The sequence below is a fragment of the Phalacrocorax carbo genome, chromosome 2, assembly GCF_963921805.1.
Source record: "Phalacrocorax carbo chromosome 2, bPhaCar2.1, whole genome shotgun sequence".
Taxonomy (NCBI): Eukaryota; Metazoa; Chordata; class Aves; order Suliformes; family Phalacrocoracidae; genus Phalacrocorax; species Phalacrocorax carbo.
The window spans coordinates 91,488,109-91,504,687 of record NC_087514.1 but is presented as its reverse complement, the minus strand read 5'-3'; the positions used below and the strand labels follow the sequence as shown (position 1 = coordinate 91,504,687).

General features: G+C 40.3%; 1 protein-coding gene across 1 annotated transcript in view; it reads right to left on the bottom strand.

Annotated features, from left to right (window-relative positions):
• Positions 1-16,579, bottom strand: part of PHLPP1 (PH domain and leucine rich repeat protein phosphatase 1) — a 144,292-nt gene that overhangs the window by 25,213 nt on the left and 102,500 nt on the right. The window contains exons 5-10 of the mRNA XM_064443468.1: positions 12,465-12,611; positions 11,683-11,913; positions 9,367-9,569; positions 7,678-7,738; positions 5,699-5,794; positions 1,756-1,911 (exon numbers count right to left, since the gene is read on the bottom strand). Of these exons, the coding sequence (XP_064299538.1) occupies positions 1,756-1,911; positions 5,699-5,794; positions 7,678-7,738; positions 9,367-9,569; positions 11,683-11,913; positions 12,465-12,611 (894 nt within the window). The remainder of the gene's footprint in view (positions 1-1,755; positions 1,912-5,698; positions 5,795-7,677; positions 7,739-9,366; positions 9,570-11,682; positions 11,914-12,464; positions 12,612-16,579) is intronic.

The following is a 16,579-nucleotide window of genomic DNA, read 5'->3' as shown; positions in this document are numbered from 1 at the left end:
AAATTTATTCAGCTTCTCTCTCAATGCCAAAATCGCACTGATCTACATTCTAGACCTACAACCTACAAATTTTACAAAATTATTTCTCTCTTTGCTTTCAAAGACACCAGTAGCTTTCTAAAACTTAAAGGTTTCTTTCCTTTCTACGTTAGCAGATACGAATTTCAACTTGGGACCTGTAAATAGGATATTTTTACTGACCTAGTTTTGCAATGTCCTGTAAAAAAAGCTTTGCACATGGTTTCATCTCTGAAGTTCCTACAATCTCTAATGTACAATAGTTTGAAAAGTCTTCCACAAGACAATTACAGCTGCTGATGTGAAACATCCTCACCTCATGAGCAGGCTAAGAATTTCACCACTTTGAAACACAGATGTGGCTGATAATCGCAATTATTACAGCAGCAATGCTCCTAAATTTCAATGCTTTGCCTGCACTTTTACATGAAGTCTCAACTGAAACAGTAAATTAACATCAGAATAAGTTTGCTGATAACCAATTTGTTCCAAAGGTGGTACACCTCACAGGCTTGAATATGGACAGGTATGCAACAGTTTAAAGAAAAAAAATAATCGAAGTACAAAAATTATTTTAAATGTTCTTTAAAGCAAATAAAGGCTGAAATGAATCACGTGCCGGTTCCATCCTAGTAAAGTTCACCTTCTGAAAGATAATCTTTAACCTAAATTATAAATTCCTCACAACATTACTATTCAAGAGTAAATCAAGTTGAGTTCATCTAGAAATCATCTAACCACAAACCTAATTCTCCAACTCCCAGTGCTGTGAATCCCAGGAAATTTAACCAGAGGTTCATGACAGGATGAACCGCAGCATACAAGTAGGGGTTTCGCAATGCTCTTAACTGGGTGAGGACTTGTGACAGTGAGGTCACCACTCCTCTTACTTCACCACCACTCAAGAAACCCAAGAACTATGCATTCCTTTTGTCACGGTTAGGATCACAAATAAAACCCCTCAGCACACACAACCTCATGGTCTGTCAAACTGTGCATGGGTTGAAGACTCAGAAATCCCATGACTATCTGTGGAACTGCAGAGGTGCAAGGAACGCTGACACCAAGCAGGGTGAGCCCATTCACCATGGCCAGCCTATGCTACCAACCTCCCGTATTCCTATCACAGCCATTTTACAGGGTATGTTCATACCCCAGAAAAAAGATGAAGACGACTCTGAGAGTAGAGAAATAGCAGCATGAGAATCCAGAAAGCAGATCAAGTGGTGACACCAGCTAAATTAGTGACGAATATTTGAAAAGCATGAAAAATTCACAAAGCAAGAACAGGGGAATAACTGAGTTATCCTGACAGCCTTATGCACAGATTTTGTTTTGTTTGACAAGTATAAATAAGTTCTAGCCTCTGACTGAAGGGGGGGGGGGAAGGCTTTCACACTCCATCAAACAAGCCTAAGAAATACGTATTTAAAGAAACTGCCACTAACCCATCTCAGTGTATGTAGTAAAAAATAGCATGTGCTTCACTTTACAGCTAGATTTCAAGAAGTAGGTGTTCAGCAGGAGCTTGGTGGGGAAAAAGAAGCAACCATATAAGGCAACAGAGCCAGAATAAAAAGAATGTGCTTTGGTGAGTTGGGCAGACATCTGTTCTTACCACACAAGGTTTGGCAACTTTCAAATTAGTGGAACCTCAGATTACCCTTTCAGCTAGGAAGTAACATACAAAGCAAGATTCTTCACATGCAAGTCAAGATCAAATTTCTTTATACTTACCTGTCTGCTTTCAAAAGCAGGTTAGATGGCAGTTCAAGAAGCTGGTTGTGTTGCACATCCAGGACCTCCACTTGGGTTCGCTCGAGCCGATCTGGTAGCCTTGCTAACATGTTATGCCCTGCCAGCAGCTTACGCAAGCTACTGTTGTAAAACAACCTTAGAGAAATAAAACACACCAAAAATGAGAAAAATCTAAACCCAAGAGTTGCTTTGAGAATTTAGGTGCTATATCACAGTTCATTACAAGAAAGTGATTCAGCCAACTGATTAGCAGACATGGTATTAATTACGCATAGATCCAAGAACGTCTTCCCACTCTCCTCCAACTTCTTAACAAGGTTGTTCAGAGACAGGGAAGGAAGTTTAAGGATGATTCAGGAATGAAAGTAGTGAAAAGGGTTATCTTAATGCACTGTATAAAACATGAATATAGAAGCATGACAGTGAAGGAGGTAATTGCTAACAATGGCTGCAGAAAACCGCACTTGTGGGATCCCCCTAGCTAATGGAAGAACTTCAGAAGTGTGGGTGAAATCACCAGTCACCCCACAAGCTCTAGTTATCATGTGCTGACTCATAATCCAGTGCAATTCCCCCCCCCCCTCCATTTTCCTTTTCTGTTAATACCAGACTAACATAAAGCCTCCTTTCCAGTTCTACAGCGAATGAAATTTATCTAATCGGCTTTACTTTCTTGAGCTTTTACAAGCGATAGATGACCCAGAGCCCCACCCCCCTGCTCCCTTTTTTGGGGAGCTGGGAGAGAAGGGAAGGGGGAGAAAAGGGCAACGTAACAAGACAAGAACGAACAGCTGTTTTTATCAAATATTAAAGCTAAAATTTGCAGTATAAACAACGCAATAAGGAGTTTAAAATCTGCACCTAAAGACCTCAAAAATGGAGCAACTCTCGATTTTGAACGGGAACCACTTTCAGCAAATTAAGAAAAAAAAGATTATTCTTCATCTGCCACCTGTCTTACATTCCTACTACAGTACTGTTTAATCTGGCAAGCCTGTGCATCCTGCTGACCCTTTTCAATCAAAGACTCTCAAATTACTCAGCATTAAAGCAAAAACCTTTTTCCCTCTGTTACAATGACCTAAATACACATAAAGAGCCTCCCTCCACCCCCTTTCCCTGCAATACATCAGGTCATCGGACTATTGTGCCAAAATAATCAATGAAGTATGCCAAGTATTTTCCCCTTGACAGATACAGTCATACTCCATATCTGTGCACCAGTGTTACCTCAGTTGGCTGGATCGTCTGCGTTATGACCATGGACACAAGTCAACAGCCAGCTGTATCATTCCAGAAGGCTCAGAGTGAAAAGATTTATCATATAGTGATAAGCATATCTATTATGTTTTCATCATTAACTATCTTTGTTTCACTCCACTTTTACTTGAAAAATCTCTCTCAGTTACAGATTTGCCTTTCTACTCTATTTCCTTTCCCCATGAAGACTGGCCAGCATCATCATCATCAAACACCACAGGAAAAAGCAGAATTGGTAGAAGACGTCTCAAAAAAATTTATCACTTTTTTTAAAAGTTCAAATCAAGGTAAAAACCTTAGCAATTAGTTTTCCCATGAAAATATATTTTATAAATAATTCAGAAGAACTGAGTACGTCTTTGGGGCTTGCTTCGCTTGTTTGTTTTTTCTTATTTTCTAAGTTGCACAAGCACCAAAGGAATGGGGCTGCCTGAAGAGAGCGACTGATCCACCAGCATTTAATTAAGCAAGCTCCTGATGAGCCTGGGACACCTAGTTCTCAAGCTGGGTGGGGAACCAGGTCCCTGAGACTGCTCTTCCCTATGGGAAGCTTTCCCACTTGCCTGACTCCCCACTGGAAGTTTTGATGGGATCAAAAAGTTCTAAGGACAAGCATGCCGCTCAGCATCTTCTGAGAAAGCATGGTTTGGTGAAATCATTGAACCAATTCCTTTATTAAGCAACTGTTCAAGAGAACACAATGTTGAACACAATGTTGAACACAAATAGATCTTTTAAAAAAAAAAAAAGACAAAAAGAAACAAAAATACATACAGACATCTTGTTCACTGTTGGCAGCAAGGTCATTTTGGCAACACTTAATTGAAGAATTTCCATTTTCTTTGGGTAAGCTTTGGCAACATCAGTTTTACAACAATGAATTTGTCCTGCCTAGCTAAGACTAAGTACCTTTTTTGTTATTTTTCATGGTTTTTTTTAGCAGAAATGGCTGCCTTACAGCCCAGTGTACATAGTTCCCATTTTCTTTAATTGAGACAAACATTAGTACACAGTCTTCTATCTCAACTGCTTCAACTTCTTGTCTTCAAAAATTGTTTTTGTTTCAAGAGGCAACTGTAGTTTGTTTAGATTAGGTGCAATCATCCAGCTTCCAGGAATCTGCTGGTCGGTCAAGGCTTGAACATTTGTGGTTAGAGTTGCAAGCACCCTCCTAGGAGAGTCCAGCTCGCTCACTTCACAGGTTTTCAGAGTGCTATTCTGTGTAGAAGGAAAAGCACACAGCAGTGCACACGAGCATGCTTACTGGGCACTAGTATTTACCTGATACTTAACAGTAGGTCTATGTGCCTGAACCATTTGCATTTGAATCCAGGCCCAAATTTCCCTGAAGTTCAACAGACATTCAAAGCCTGTGTTTTGAACTGGGTCTTAAAACTGAGGTGACTTATTAGGAGCTAAGCTATCTAGACACATACTACAAAGAAGAGCTTTCAAAGATAAGCTGTTTCCTGGGGTTAATGATAAGATGGCAGGAGAGACAAGTGGGATGTTGACTGTACCTAATTTCAGCTAATCATTAATCTCCCGAAGATATCCGGTATGCCTTGATACTCCTTGCTGTTATGAAGTGCAAATGAAAGGCAAATGAAGTTTTGCTCCCCCCACCTTCTGAGTAGGTGCAGTTTCACTTTGTGTGAAAACACAGAGGGATTAATAGTCTGCACGTTAGCCCATTAGTTTGCTTGGTAAATCTCCTCACATCCTTTTCTGCCCACATTTCTGAAATCTATTCTCTTCCCATTTATGACACTAAAACTGCCAGTTTACACCATATGGTATATTCATCTGACCCAGACAAAACTATCCTTTTTGATTTGTGATACTCTTTGCTGTACAGCTCCGCAAGGAAAGTATTTTATCATCATAAACTTCAATCTTCAATGTCTACAATCTTCAATGGCTCTGCACATCCCCACACAATTTCACCCTTTGCACCCAGTATGTTCTCCCTTTCACAACATCTCTCTTGAAGCACATAGAGCAGCAAAGAATGACAGCTCTTTTCCAGTGAAGTCAGGGACTTAAATAATGAAAGGCTCTTACTAGTTTTTTCTAGAGAGGGCTGTTTCAAGTGAGTATACTGGTCAGGAGCTGGTATTGAGAATTTTTAACTCGACTCTTATTTTCCCTCCTGTTCATTTGCTTTCCTATCATTTGTATTTATCAATTTTAAGTTTAGACTCCTGGAAAAGAGATCACCTTTGTAGTGAAGGTGATTGCTCTACTTGATTGATGAGGCTTCACCCTCTCCTCTCAGCCCTTTTTCACTCAAACAGGGCTGTGAACTGGAGTCTCTAGGCACCTATGAAACTAAGTTACAAGTTCTGGATCTCTAAACTGCCATGCAAAGTTACGGCTGTAAATATTTAATATTCAGTATTAAAACTGAAGGGCTTTCCTGCCTGAACAGCTTCAAAACTTCCACCTGGAGTTCAAAGGCACTGCTTTCTCTGCATGAAAGTAAAAGAAGAAAGACTGGGTGGAAGCTTGAAGCACGATGACACCCCACAAGGTAAAAATAAAATCAAACAAAAGATAAAATGGGCCTGACAGTCACTGGAACAAGCTAAACACTGAATCAGCAATTATTTCTGATTTGCTTCTCCTGTTCCGCATTGTGCAACTGGTCTGCAAGACTCACCGGGCAGGCAGCTCACGTATTTGATTGTGGCCAACATCCAACACTTCCAGTTTCCTGCTGTCACACACCCACTCAGGCAGGTTTTCCAGGTGATTTCTATGAATAAAGAACACAAAGAGGTATAACTAAATGGTAATCGAGATGTAAAGACTATTAAGAATATAGCCTCAACAGATACAGATACCTGCAGGAAATAAATCTGCTACGTAATACGTTTCCTATGAGATTGTATCACCCCTTCTTCTCTAAGGGCACTACCAGCGCAGTAAGGTCCTGAGTGAGGGGGCAAGAAAGCTAACAGTGTTATTATCTCTCTAGATGTGCAGCCTCTATGAAAACAGAAAGGGCTGCTTCCAAATTATCGCAGGGAAGAAGTATTAAGAGTATCAGAGTATCAAGGATGAGTAAGTCTCTCCATGGAGAGGAATATTTGTGAGATACTCCTCAGAAAATCTTCACACCCTACACAGTTGAAACACACCTCTTCGATCCCCCATCAATTCAGTCCTGAAACCCACGCTACCACTCTTCAGCTATCTCACTGAACAGAGCAAAAACTGTTTTTGGTGTATCTTTAAACTCAAGGGCTTTGCTTTCCTTGCATCTGTCTTCAGAGAAACAAACACTTTAAAAATTAAGTTCTTAGAGGTAAGTTTTTCCAAATATTGCACTGAAAATATGCAGCTGGGTACAGCAGGGCACACATGTATCCTGCCTTAAAAGACAAAAATTAGCAGCGCAAAATACATCGAAGGGATTGTGTGCAGGTACCTTCACATAACCACTACTTCAGTTAGCATATACAGATGCAAAACTGGGCATCAAATAATATTCAGGTCCTCTCAGACTTGAATAGGACCCTTACACAGCATGAACATAAATCAATGTTCATCCTCATTCATGTACTTGTATCCTATTGTTTATTCATGCAATAGCCTTTAGCCAAAATATGCACCAGCAAACCAATCCCTTATCCTCAGATCGCTTCCTTTTCGATCTCAAACAGATTTCCCAAATTCCAAGAGAGCCAAGAAGCTAAAAACAACCTACCCATTTAGTGAAAATGCCATTACTGAACTGAGGCACAAAAAGGGCTTTGTGATCAAAATCATGCATTCTGCACCCATTTTATTTACCGACAAATGGAGAATCAGCTTTACAGAGAATGCTTTTCAATAAGTCACACTTATTTAGCCACACCTGTGTGATACATTCAGGCGTACAGTGGGAGTAACTCATGGTTGATGAAACTTTGAAGTTGATGGCCACTCACCCAAGTTAACTCACTAATTGTTACAATCACTCTCAACAGGCCTTTTAGTGAATGAGATTATCACTTCAACATGCAGACGAGTAGTTCCTTAAGTAAGATAGACATTAAGCACATGCATAAAGTGTTTTCCTGATACAGTCCTTAAAGTGTAAAACAAACTAAAAGACTCCCTTTTCCATTTCTTTCCTTATCCCACCTCCCTCGTTAAGATGAGATTCATAGATGCATTCAGTTGGCAACTGCAGACATCCCTGCAGCAGCCAGGGTTGCGGAGAACAACGATGAGCTGCAGGAGCTGCCGTACCGATGAGTAAACTATCAAACCATCACCTACACTGGGCTTGTGACACAGACATATGCAGAAAGGAACTTCTGTACATGTCTCATATTGGTGCATGTTTAAATCATTGTGTTGTATTTCTATAAGATAGGAAATCTTTAAATCAGGGAAACTCTTTAACTATAAAGACACTTTTATTCTTAGTGCTAAAAGCAAAACAGTTTTAAAAAGTTAATCTATAAAAAGGCAACGGGGAAGAACTGGCCATTAGAAAAAAGCCCATCCTCTAATCCTGAAAATCACTCTACTCATATCTCAAGGTCCAATTCCTGCCCCCACTCCCATCCAGTAAAATACCAGTGAATGTCATTTTTCCATAAGCCTCACTGATGTATATTTTACAGGCCCAAGAAAAAACATACTTACCTAGAAATATCCATATAAGCCAGGCAGTTAGGAACTGGATACACATCAAGGTGAACAAGCTCTAGGGGGCAAAATAAATAAAAACAAAACTGGTGAGAAAGACTTGGACTTAAATGGCTGTTCCATAAGAGTTACTTTAGGCAGCTAACACCCAGATATTTCAGTAACATTAAAAACGTCTGAGGATCTGGACCTTAGTGAACCGAATTTTGTTTCTTTATTATGTCTGAGTACATTTGCTACATTATGTTGTACTTGCTATGCCAGACACTGCGTAACTGATCAGAGATGAGAAACTGGAGGGTTTTAAAAGTTTCACAGCAAATTCTCATTTTTCCATTTTCGTCCCAGAGCTGCAACTTCACCTCTGCCACCTTCTGCCCAGAACAGTCAGTCACAAACCTACTCTACTTTTTTCACTGGTCACTAATAGTACAGGCACAGAGGGGAGACTCCCCACTCTGGAACAACAAGCTACAGAATACCCTGGAGTCCAGCAGGTCATGGCAAGATCCAGAGTATTTTTTAACGCATTACACAAGCCTTTGCATCTCTGGAGTTCCTCATTCAGGCAGCCTTACAGTCCTTTCACAGCTTTTCAACTACTGCTAGTAATGTTATATTTAGATTGCTTTAATAATATTTCACATTCTAAGGTTTCTAGGTAGCTAATGCTTAGCATTAAGGCTGAAACAAAACCAGCAAGACATTTATTTAAGCCTACAGAAAATCCACTAAAGTGAAAAATGTAACAAAACAAGCATCACGGTTCCTTTGGAAGATGAGACTAAAACAAGGGGGCTGAGGGTGCAAAGAGAGGATAGCCCGGAGGAACAGCAAGACCAAATAGGCAGTTGATTGCAAGATATGGGTTGACTTGGGTTCTCAGCTCACATGGCACAGCACATGCTCAGATTGTTAACTTTTCTCAGCTACAAAGATCCTGGCATGAATACTTAATGTAGGCACAGGCTTGGATATCATTAAGATGACAGCCTTTTAATGGCAGTGCTGACTGTTCAGCAAATTCACAGCTCTCTGAGCTTGCATTTTGTTTATTCCATACCAAACTACTCCAAACAATAAAAATGGTGGTGAAAACCAAGTATTTTAAGTAATAGCAGCTTCCAGACAGATTAAACAAACCCTATTCATAGAACACAGGACTTATTCAACTGGAAAATACTGCATTATTTTTATTATTGAATGCAAATGAAGTTACTCATTACAGATTTTGTAGCTTTCTGGCCAGAGTAAGCAGCTAGAGCTAGTAGCAAAAATATATATTGTTTTAGTTTGCCTCATGAACAGCCACTTTCATTCAAACTTTCTCAACTCTGGGGAAAAGCAATAAATTCCCTATTTGCCTTGGTAATGCAACACATTAATACAACCCAAAGAACCAACAACTTCAAGAGCCATCTCTGCTGACATGGAAAGGAATTTCAGCCCAAATTTTAAGATTTTCACAGTTTTGAAACCTCCAAATCAATAGCCCAGGGCTATCTGAAAGTTACTTCTAAGCTCAGAATTGGCAGTAGCATGACATGGCACATGTGAAACCCTTTTACCCAAGGGTCATGCCAGGAGCCTCCTGATTACGTGCACTGCACTCCACAAGCATCCCACAGAAAACCAGGTACAAAAACCAGAAGTGAGATGACACCACCACAGCTGCCCTACACTTACCGTTTGAGGACGCGTACAGTGCTTTGAGAAAATATCCACTGATTTTGAGGGTTACCAGTTGATTGCGTTCACAGTGCAACACTTCAACATTGTTAAAAACTGTTGCATCCAGCTCCCCAAGTTTGTTGTCTCTGAGATCCAGTTGGGTCACATGATGCAGAAAATCTATTTCATCGGCCTCCATTCTCCTAATTGAATTCAATCTTGCAGACAAAAAAGGAGATTAAGTGTAGTTACGTGGCAGGCTCCTGCTGACAAACCAATGCTCACTCTACAATCAGTTGTGCTGGATTAAACCAGCATGCCTCCAGGTTCTGATCAGGGTTGATTTTAAATATTTTCCCCTTTGTTATGGTATTTTAAAAGCAGGGTGGATCAGTTCTGTTGTTTTATCCATCATGACAAAGGAATGATGACACCAAATTCCTTTCTAAACTGTTTTGAAAACTACTGATAAAAAGCTCTGCAAGAATGTAAGTATTACTGTTATTGTGTCTATAAAAATAAAAGATGGCCTGGTTGTTATTTGTGCCCGATAGTTCAGAAAAGAACGAAACCTTGGAAAAGAACAAAACCTCTGCAGTTCCTGCTGGCCTATCGTGAGCATCTGCTGGAAAAGCCTGGCAGATATGGGTAACCTGCAGACAGTGGAGTCTCCTGCCTTACTGAAAGGCCAGATTGAGATTTATGAATTCCCCTATTTGCCTCTCGCTTTGCCATGTTCCACAGCAAGCATATTCAGAGGCCTGAAAATGGGTATCAAAAGAAAACAAAGCAAAAACCCAAGACGAGTAGGTCTGTCAGATAAAGAGAACAGGTCTTATCACATCTTCATTGCAGTGCATTGACACTGCCAATGCTCAGCAACTTCCCCAGAAGTTACAATGGGAATAAGATTATCTATAACCCAGCAACATTTGAGTTGGCAGAGGACTCCAAAGTGTTCAGTTTCAAATTCTTACCTCTGACCACAACACTAAAATTGGTATAGTAACTTCTGTTGGCCCATTGAGCCTCCCCCTAATGAGGATAAGGGCATACATCTGCAGTTTTGTTGTTACGCTTGCTTCCAAGGAGTTGCTCTCTGTCTAACAGTTGTGTCACCAGAGTAGCTACATTTTCTAGTTAAAAGAAAATGGGTAATATGCCCCCTCCAATACCACACCCTGCTTTTTCCATTTTCAGTTTACAAGCAGTGCTTCCTTCTGATTTCACTGAAGGAAAGCACTTCACTGTGCAGCAAACAGAGTTTACAAACATATTCGACATTTACTATTCCAGATAGCATTACAAAGAACCTCTGTTCACTGCTCGGTGCAGAAGGGATGTGGCAGATGAGAGGCCTGGAACTGCACCACTGGAACTCAGGGCCAGCTCAGACACAGCATCCCTACACTACGGCCAGTTTATCTCTGCTTTTACCATACATACACACACACTGACATGTTTTAACCCCACCATACACATCCATCTATTTTAGCTGGGTTTTTTAACATACACTGGCCCCTCCTTGACTGCAAAGTCTGACAGCTACACAGCAGTATGGTACACTAAATTTTAGCTTGAAGAGCTTAATTTAACTAAATGGTTCTAAAATTAATCGTTATTTGGACCTTGTGGTCCAGGCTCTGAATTGAGCCTTGCCCAGCTGATTGCAGAAGCTGGCTTCCCCAAAGACCAGAAGAATAAAGAACCACCTCATACCAGCACATTTTGTAGTAAGGATCTGTTTAGACTCTGATGAGGGCATCAAGAAAATAGTATTACTCATAGTGGACTACGCTTTTTAATGTACCAAGAAATATTAAAATATCTGGTTTTGCACTCTCACCTTCACTGCCCTTTTCTTCATCTCACATTTCTGTAACATTTCAGACAGAAGCTTTTTGAGTCGGGGACTATCATTTATATCATGAAGGTGTCCCTGTTCATTGCAGGAGAGTTGGACTAGATGACCTCTAAAGGTACCTTCCAACCTAAACCATTCTGTGATTCTATGATTATATTAACATTGCACCAACTAGAACTGCAGGAGTCTCCAGTGTCCCAGGCTCTATTTTGTTTGGCTTTTTGGTATAACTATTAATTTCCCCCACTCGTTTTCCTAACTCCTGATCCCCCTAAATGCCACCTCTTCCTCAAAGAAGAGTGCTAAGTCACAGCAAGTGCTGTGAGTTACATAATACCACCAGAAACATGGTTCAATGGACTAACTAAGCAGATTCATAGCCGGGGGCTATTCTGACAGACAAAGAGAAACTGTTTCAACACCAATAATTTAGATCCACTTATTTTCCACCTTTTTCAAATACCTACCTTAGATCCACATGTTTAATGTGAGGCATCCTTTTTAGCACCTGTAGGTTCAGGGTATCTATGCAGTTTCCTGACATACAGAGCTTATCCATGGCGGTCAGCTTCTCCAGCACCCCTGGAATGCTGGTGAACTCGTTGAAGGACAGACTCACATAGCTGAGCTGATGCATATGCTCCAATTCATCAGGAAGGGACTGGAGAAAGTTGCCATCCAGCAAAAATGTCTGCAAGCTATTAAAGGCGGGGGAGGGGAAGGGAGAGTGAAGACAGTGAGTGACCTGTTAAATGACATTTCCTTCCTACAAACACACAATTCTGCTGCAGTTACAGTGAAATAAAATATACAAAAGGGCAGAACAAAGCAAAATGCTAAGGAATAACACTTGAACATCTGCTACAGAAGTTATCAACCAAATAATTAAAAGCCTTGCAACTATAAAATGCAGGCTGTGCTAACAGATGTATCAAATCTTCAAACATCTCCAGAACTGAGACTTGTGTGATGGCTGATGCACATAAGCAGGGGGTTTAAAGTTTATCTTCACCATGAAGGTGACCCTTGTGTCAAATACTGGGGACTGGAAGAGCTTCAAGACACAAAGGGTGCTTCCCTTCCACCCGCAGCTCACAGCTGTTTCCACACAGATCTACAAGCCAGTCTGCTCTGACAAAACCCAGTAAGTTTAAACTGTTTCTCATAGAAAGATTATGTACGGAGTCATGATACTGCTTGTTGTCTATATTGTCAGTCTGTATATGTTAAGTTTGAAGAAAGCACTTGCTTGTGCATCTCGCCTACAACTGCTGGAACACTTCTGAGGGCATTGCAGGACACGTTGAGTTCAGTCAGGGTTGGGATACTGCAGACTGCCAGTGGGAAGTCTCCTAAATTATTGTTGGAAAGGTTAAGGCTCTTCAACTTGGTGAATCTACAATGAGATAAGAAAAAATAAAAATAAAAATAAATAAAGAGACAAATAAGTGGAGCATAAACCACACCAAGTTGCCTTGCAATAATAGAAGGCAAGTTTGGTTATGTAAATGCAAGTCACATGCATTTTTAGTTTATGTACTCAGAATAACCAGGGAAACTACCAGACACTCGAATTCAACACCACTTGCAAGAGTTCACCCACATCAAGGTGGCATAGAGAAACAGGCCCTCCTGAGCAACACGCTAAATATACTTCCTATGAGTGTAACAAAGAACAAAATCCTTGCCATTCTTACTCATCCTGCAGTAGAGCATTGCTATTTTTCTGAACACATTTCTTGTGAGACTACCCTGGTGACACTGGTTACAAGGCACGGGAAATTCTTGGCCTATTTAAACTAGTACTAAATTTTTGTGGTACAGCTCAGCTCCATTCACGTGAGTAGATGCTGCCTTTCAGCCAAAAAAATCTCAGAATAGGCTGGTTTTAATACAACTGGGAAATGCGCTAAATTAAAGCAGAATTTAGCAAGACTTCTGTAGTGACAGAGGCTCTCAACTAAACACTATGTCAAAGCTCGCATAGATTTCAAAATTTTGTCCTTGACATGTCACGGAACTCTTAAAAGCCCCTTGGTTTATCACATCAGCCAATGAAGCAACTTGCATGTGCTTGCCTTATTAAAGATGACCAAGACTGTTTGAACAAAAAACCCAAGAAGGGGACAATCCAATTAGCCAGCCTGCGTGTTCAGCAACATCATTACGGTTGCCTAACAACCACTGGGAGGTATGCCTAAAGGCAAGTAAAAGGATGAATGAAAAGATCTGTGTCAGATTCCGATAGATGGGAGGAAGTTTCTTTTCTGGCATGGTTTACATGAGGACATTTTATTTGGATTTCGTTTTCCCTTTGTTAAGGCTCAAGTCCTTTAATTTGTGCAAGCAGGCTTTTACATAACACAGTGATGGAAGCAAAACTGCGACTATGAACGCTGCTATTCCATGTGAAAGTAATATCCAACAGCATGTGCCAGTGCATCCACAGCCTCCACATCAGCCCAGCATCTTCTTACCTCAAAGCACTTTGTCCTCCCCCACCAGAAAATACAGGCAGAAAACATATCAAAGCATCAAACACATTAAAAAGTTTTAATGCCAAAAAACTCTTAGAAACCCTCACCAGCTGAGGATGGTGGGACGCACCTTTAGTATTACCTAAATCAAACTAACACCACTGAGAAAAACTCAACATGAAAATTTAAGTAGTGCCTTCATACTGTGTTTCAATAGGGGTTGTAAGGGAAATGCAGACTCTACCCCAAAAGACAGGCTATAAATACATTTAAAGTTTAAAAATACTCTAACATTTACAAAGGCTTGTACCAAGCAAGGGAGTGCTGTGCTCTCTATTGGTATTTTGATGCAAAGATGGAAGAAGAGAAAGAAAAAAAAAAAAAGAAAAAAAAAAAGGAAAAATCATTGGCCAGAGTTACCACAGATTTTGAACACCCTGTGCCATGCTGGAGGCAGAAGAAGTTTGGAACAGTAAGATGGAGACTAAATTGAAATCTTGCAATCAATTAGTGCTGCAGGGTAAAAAATGCTACTGTGCAGAAACAATGACTAATGTATCTCTAGAGGGAGAACTGTAAAATGAAAAGGAGGCGAGGGTAAGCTAGCTGATGTTAATGAGGGCTGCTAGCCAGAAAAAGAAAATGCACATTTTAAACACTGTACCTTCCTATTCCTCTATTTTGAGAGAAAAGGCTTAAAAATCTTGAACCTAGAACTGAACCCCACAATTCTGAATTTATCTTGAAGATAACTGTAGTTTTAGGCCAAAGATATACTGCCTTGAAATTTGGGGTGATTCTGTGATGGAACAGCTGTCCCACATCTTCCTTAAAGTCAACCGCAAATACATACAAAAGCGCTGTAAGGAGCAGACTCCAGGGCCTTTAAGAGTTAGTTTTTCAGTATCGGGTAAGTGCGAAAATAGCAGTGAAGACAGGAAGATTAAGTCGAAATAACTAAGCTCCTGGAGAAACATCAAAACGCAACCATTCCAATTTTCAAGTCAACCATGAAAAACGAATTAACTCATTTAATAATCAACACCAAGGCTATGGCCCTTACCTGTGCCACTCTGGAGTCTCAGAAGAACAGCCTCAAGGGTTTTGCCCACTAAACAAGTGAAAACTACAATCTACTAAAACCCCAAATACAATCTTGGTATAAAACTACAGAAGATCAAGCTAATGCACAGAGGAAAGAGGACTGGGGCAGGGGGTGTGGTGGGGAAGGAACCTAAGAAATACGTTAGCTAACTCCAATGCAGGGTGGAGCTTCAAGGTTTTCTGCACACGCTCTTGTGCATAATTGTCCTAGGTCAAGGAGGGGGGTGGGTGGGTTTGAAATCAACACCACACACACACACCCAGTGTATCTGGATTACATCTCTACTACCCTAATGTATGCTTTAATGTGTGTTTATTAAGGGTCTTCTGTGAGTAATCTAATTACTAAGGACATGAACTGAAATGGTTAACAGGTCTATATAGTATGTAAGGGAGGATGAGTAGTACATCCAGTATTGGATATACTCACACAGAAGCTGAAAATGCACATATAGGTGTATGTCAAATAGTCCGCAAAGGGAAGTTCATTTTTAAATCACATTTAAAGAAAAGCTGGAAGACAGACACTAATAAGCTTAGTTAAGAGCATAATTTAAGATGTCTGGAAGGAAACATGTTCATTTACAAAATGCTAAAGTAGCATTCTTCCTCATGGAGCACTATTAAGTACAGAACATTACTAAGCCAAACTAGCAGGCATTTGCCCAAAGGTAACATCTAAGTCTACCTCTCACTTGCCACTATCCACATCGCAAATGGGCTGGTACACTTCCATGCTTCACATTTAAAACGCTGAATTGTTTATAGCGCTGCTTATATCTAGACAGATTTATAGCCAGTAGCACTTGTAGCATTGATATAAATAAGGTAGAAGTATTTAACAGACTCAAATTTTCTGTTGCTGCTGAGTTTGCACAGTGTTGGGCTTTAAATAGATTTTACAGTGCAACATCTTTGCTGTGTTCTCACATGCAAATCTTTACTCCTACCAGAAGCAGGGGCACAGATTGATGCTGCCCCCATGTCATTGCTGGAAAGAAGAAAAGGCACAACATTGCTTGCTTGAGGAATAACAGTGTAATAACCTCATATCAAGTCCATACATATGCTTTCCTTCTCTGCTCCCTCCTTCCCTGGTTCTAGACTTTATCATCTGTTAAAATACGTCAACCTGAAGAACAGCATCTCTCAACATGTTATGTTCAGTTAGCTTACTAAGCTTTCTATTGTAATGACCAATATATAAACACCCACTTCTCTGACCAAAAATAGCCCTACTTTAAGATAGAGAAAAATGTTGACATGTCAAGCCTTGAGTTTAAACACACAATATGACTGAACACTAACTGCCATAATTGAGCCAAAAAATGCCCACTTAATCAATCCTGAAGCTGCCACTTCAGGAGTGATTTTAGGCTGACATACACAAAATGAGGAGAGGGACTAACAAGAGAAGTTTGTATCATGGCAAAGCAATGAACTCATAGGCTAATTTCAAATTCAGATCTACCTAATGTGCAGAGCAGAGGAACTTCCACTACACAGTACAGCACTTGTGTCCCACTATGTTTGGAGGGGGAAGAATAGTATATTCTAATTGGCCATACATCGTCACTGAAATGCAGCCACAGACTCGTCTGACAAAACCAGTCTTGCCCTACTCTTATCGAAAATAATTAAAAAGCAGTATTTTGTACACCCAAAATGGAAGACATGGCTTAATAAGGGACTCAGCCTAAGGAAAACAATCACTTTCTCAATTCCACCTCCAGTATTTGGGCCGGCTCATGACTATGCTGTGGTTGCAGTTGGACATCATCAT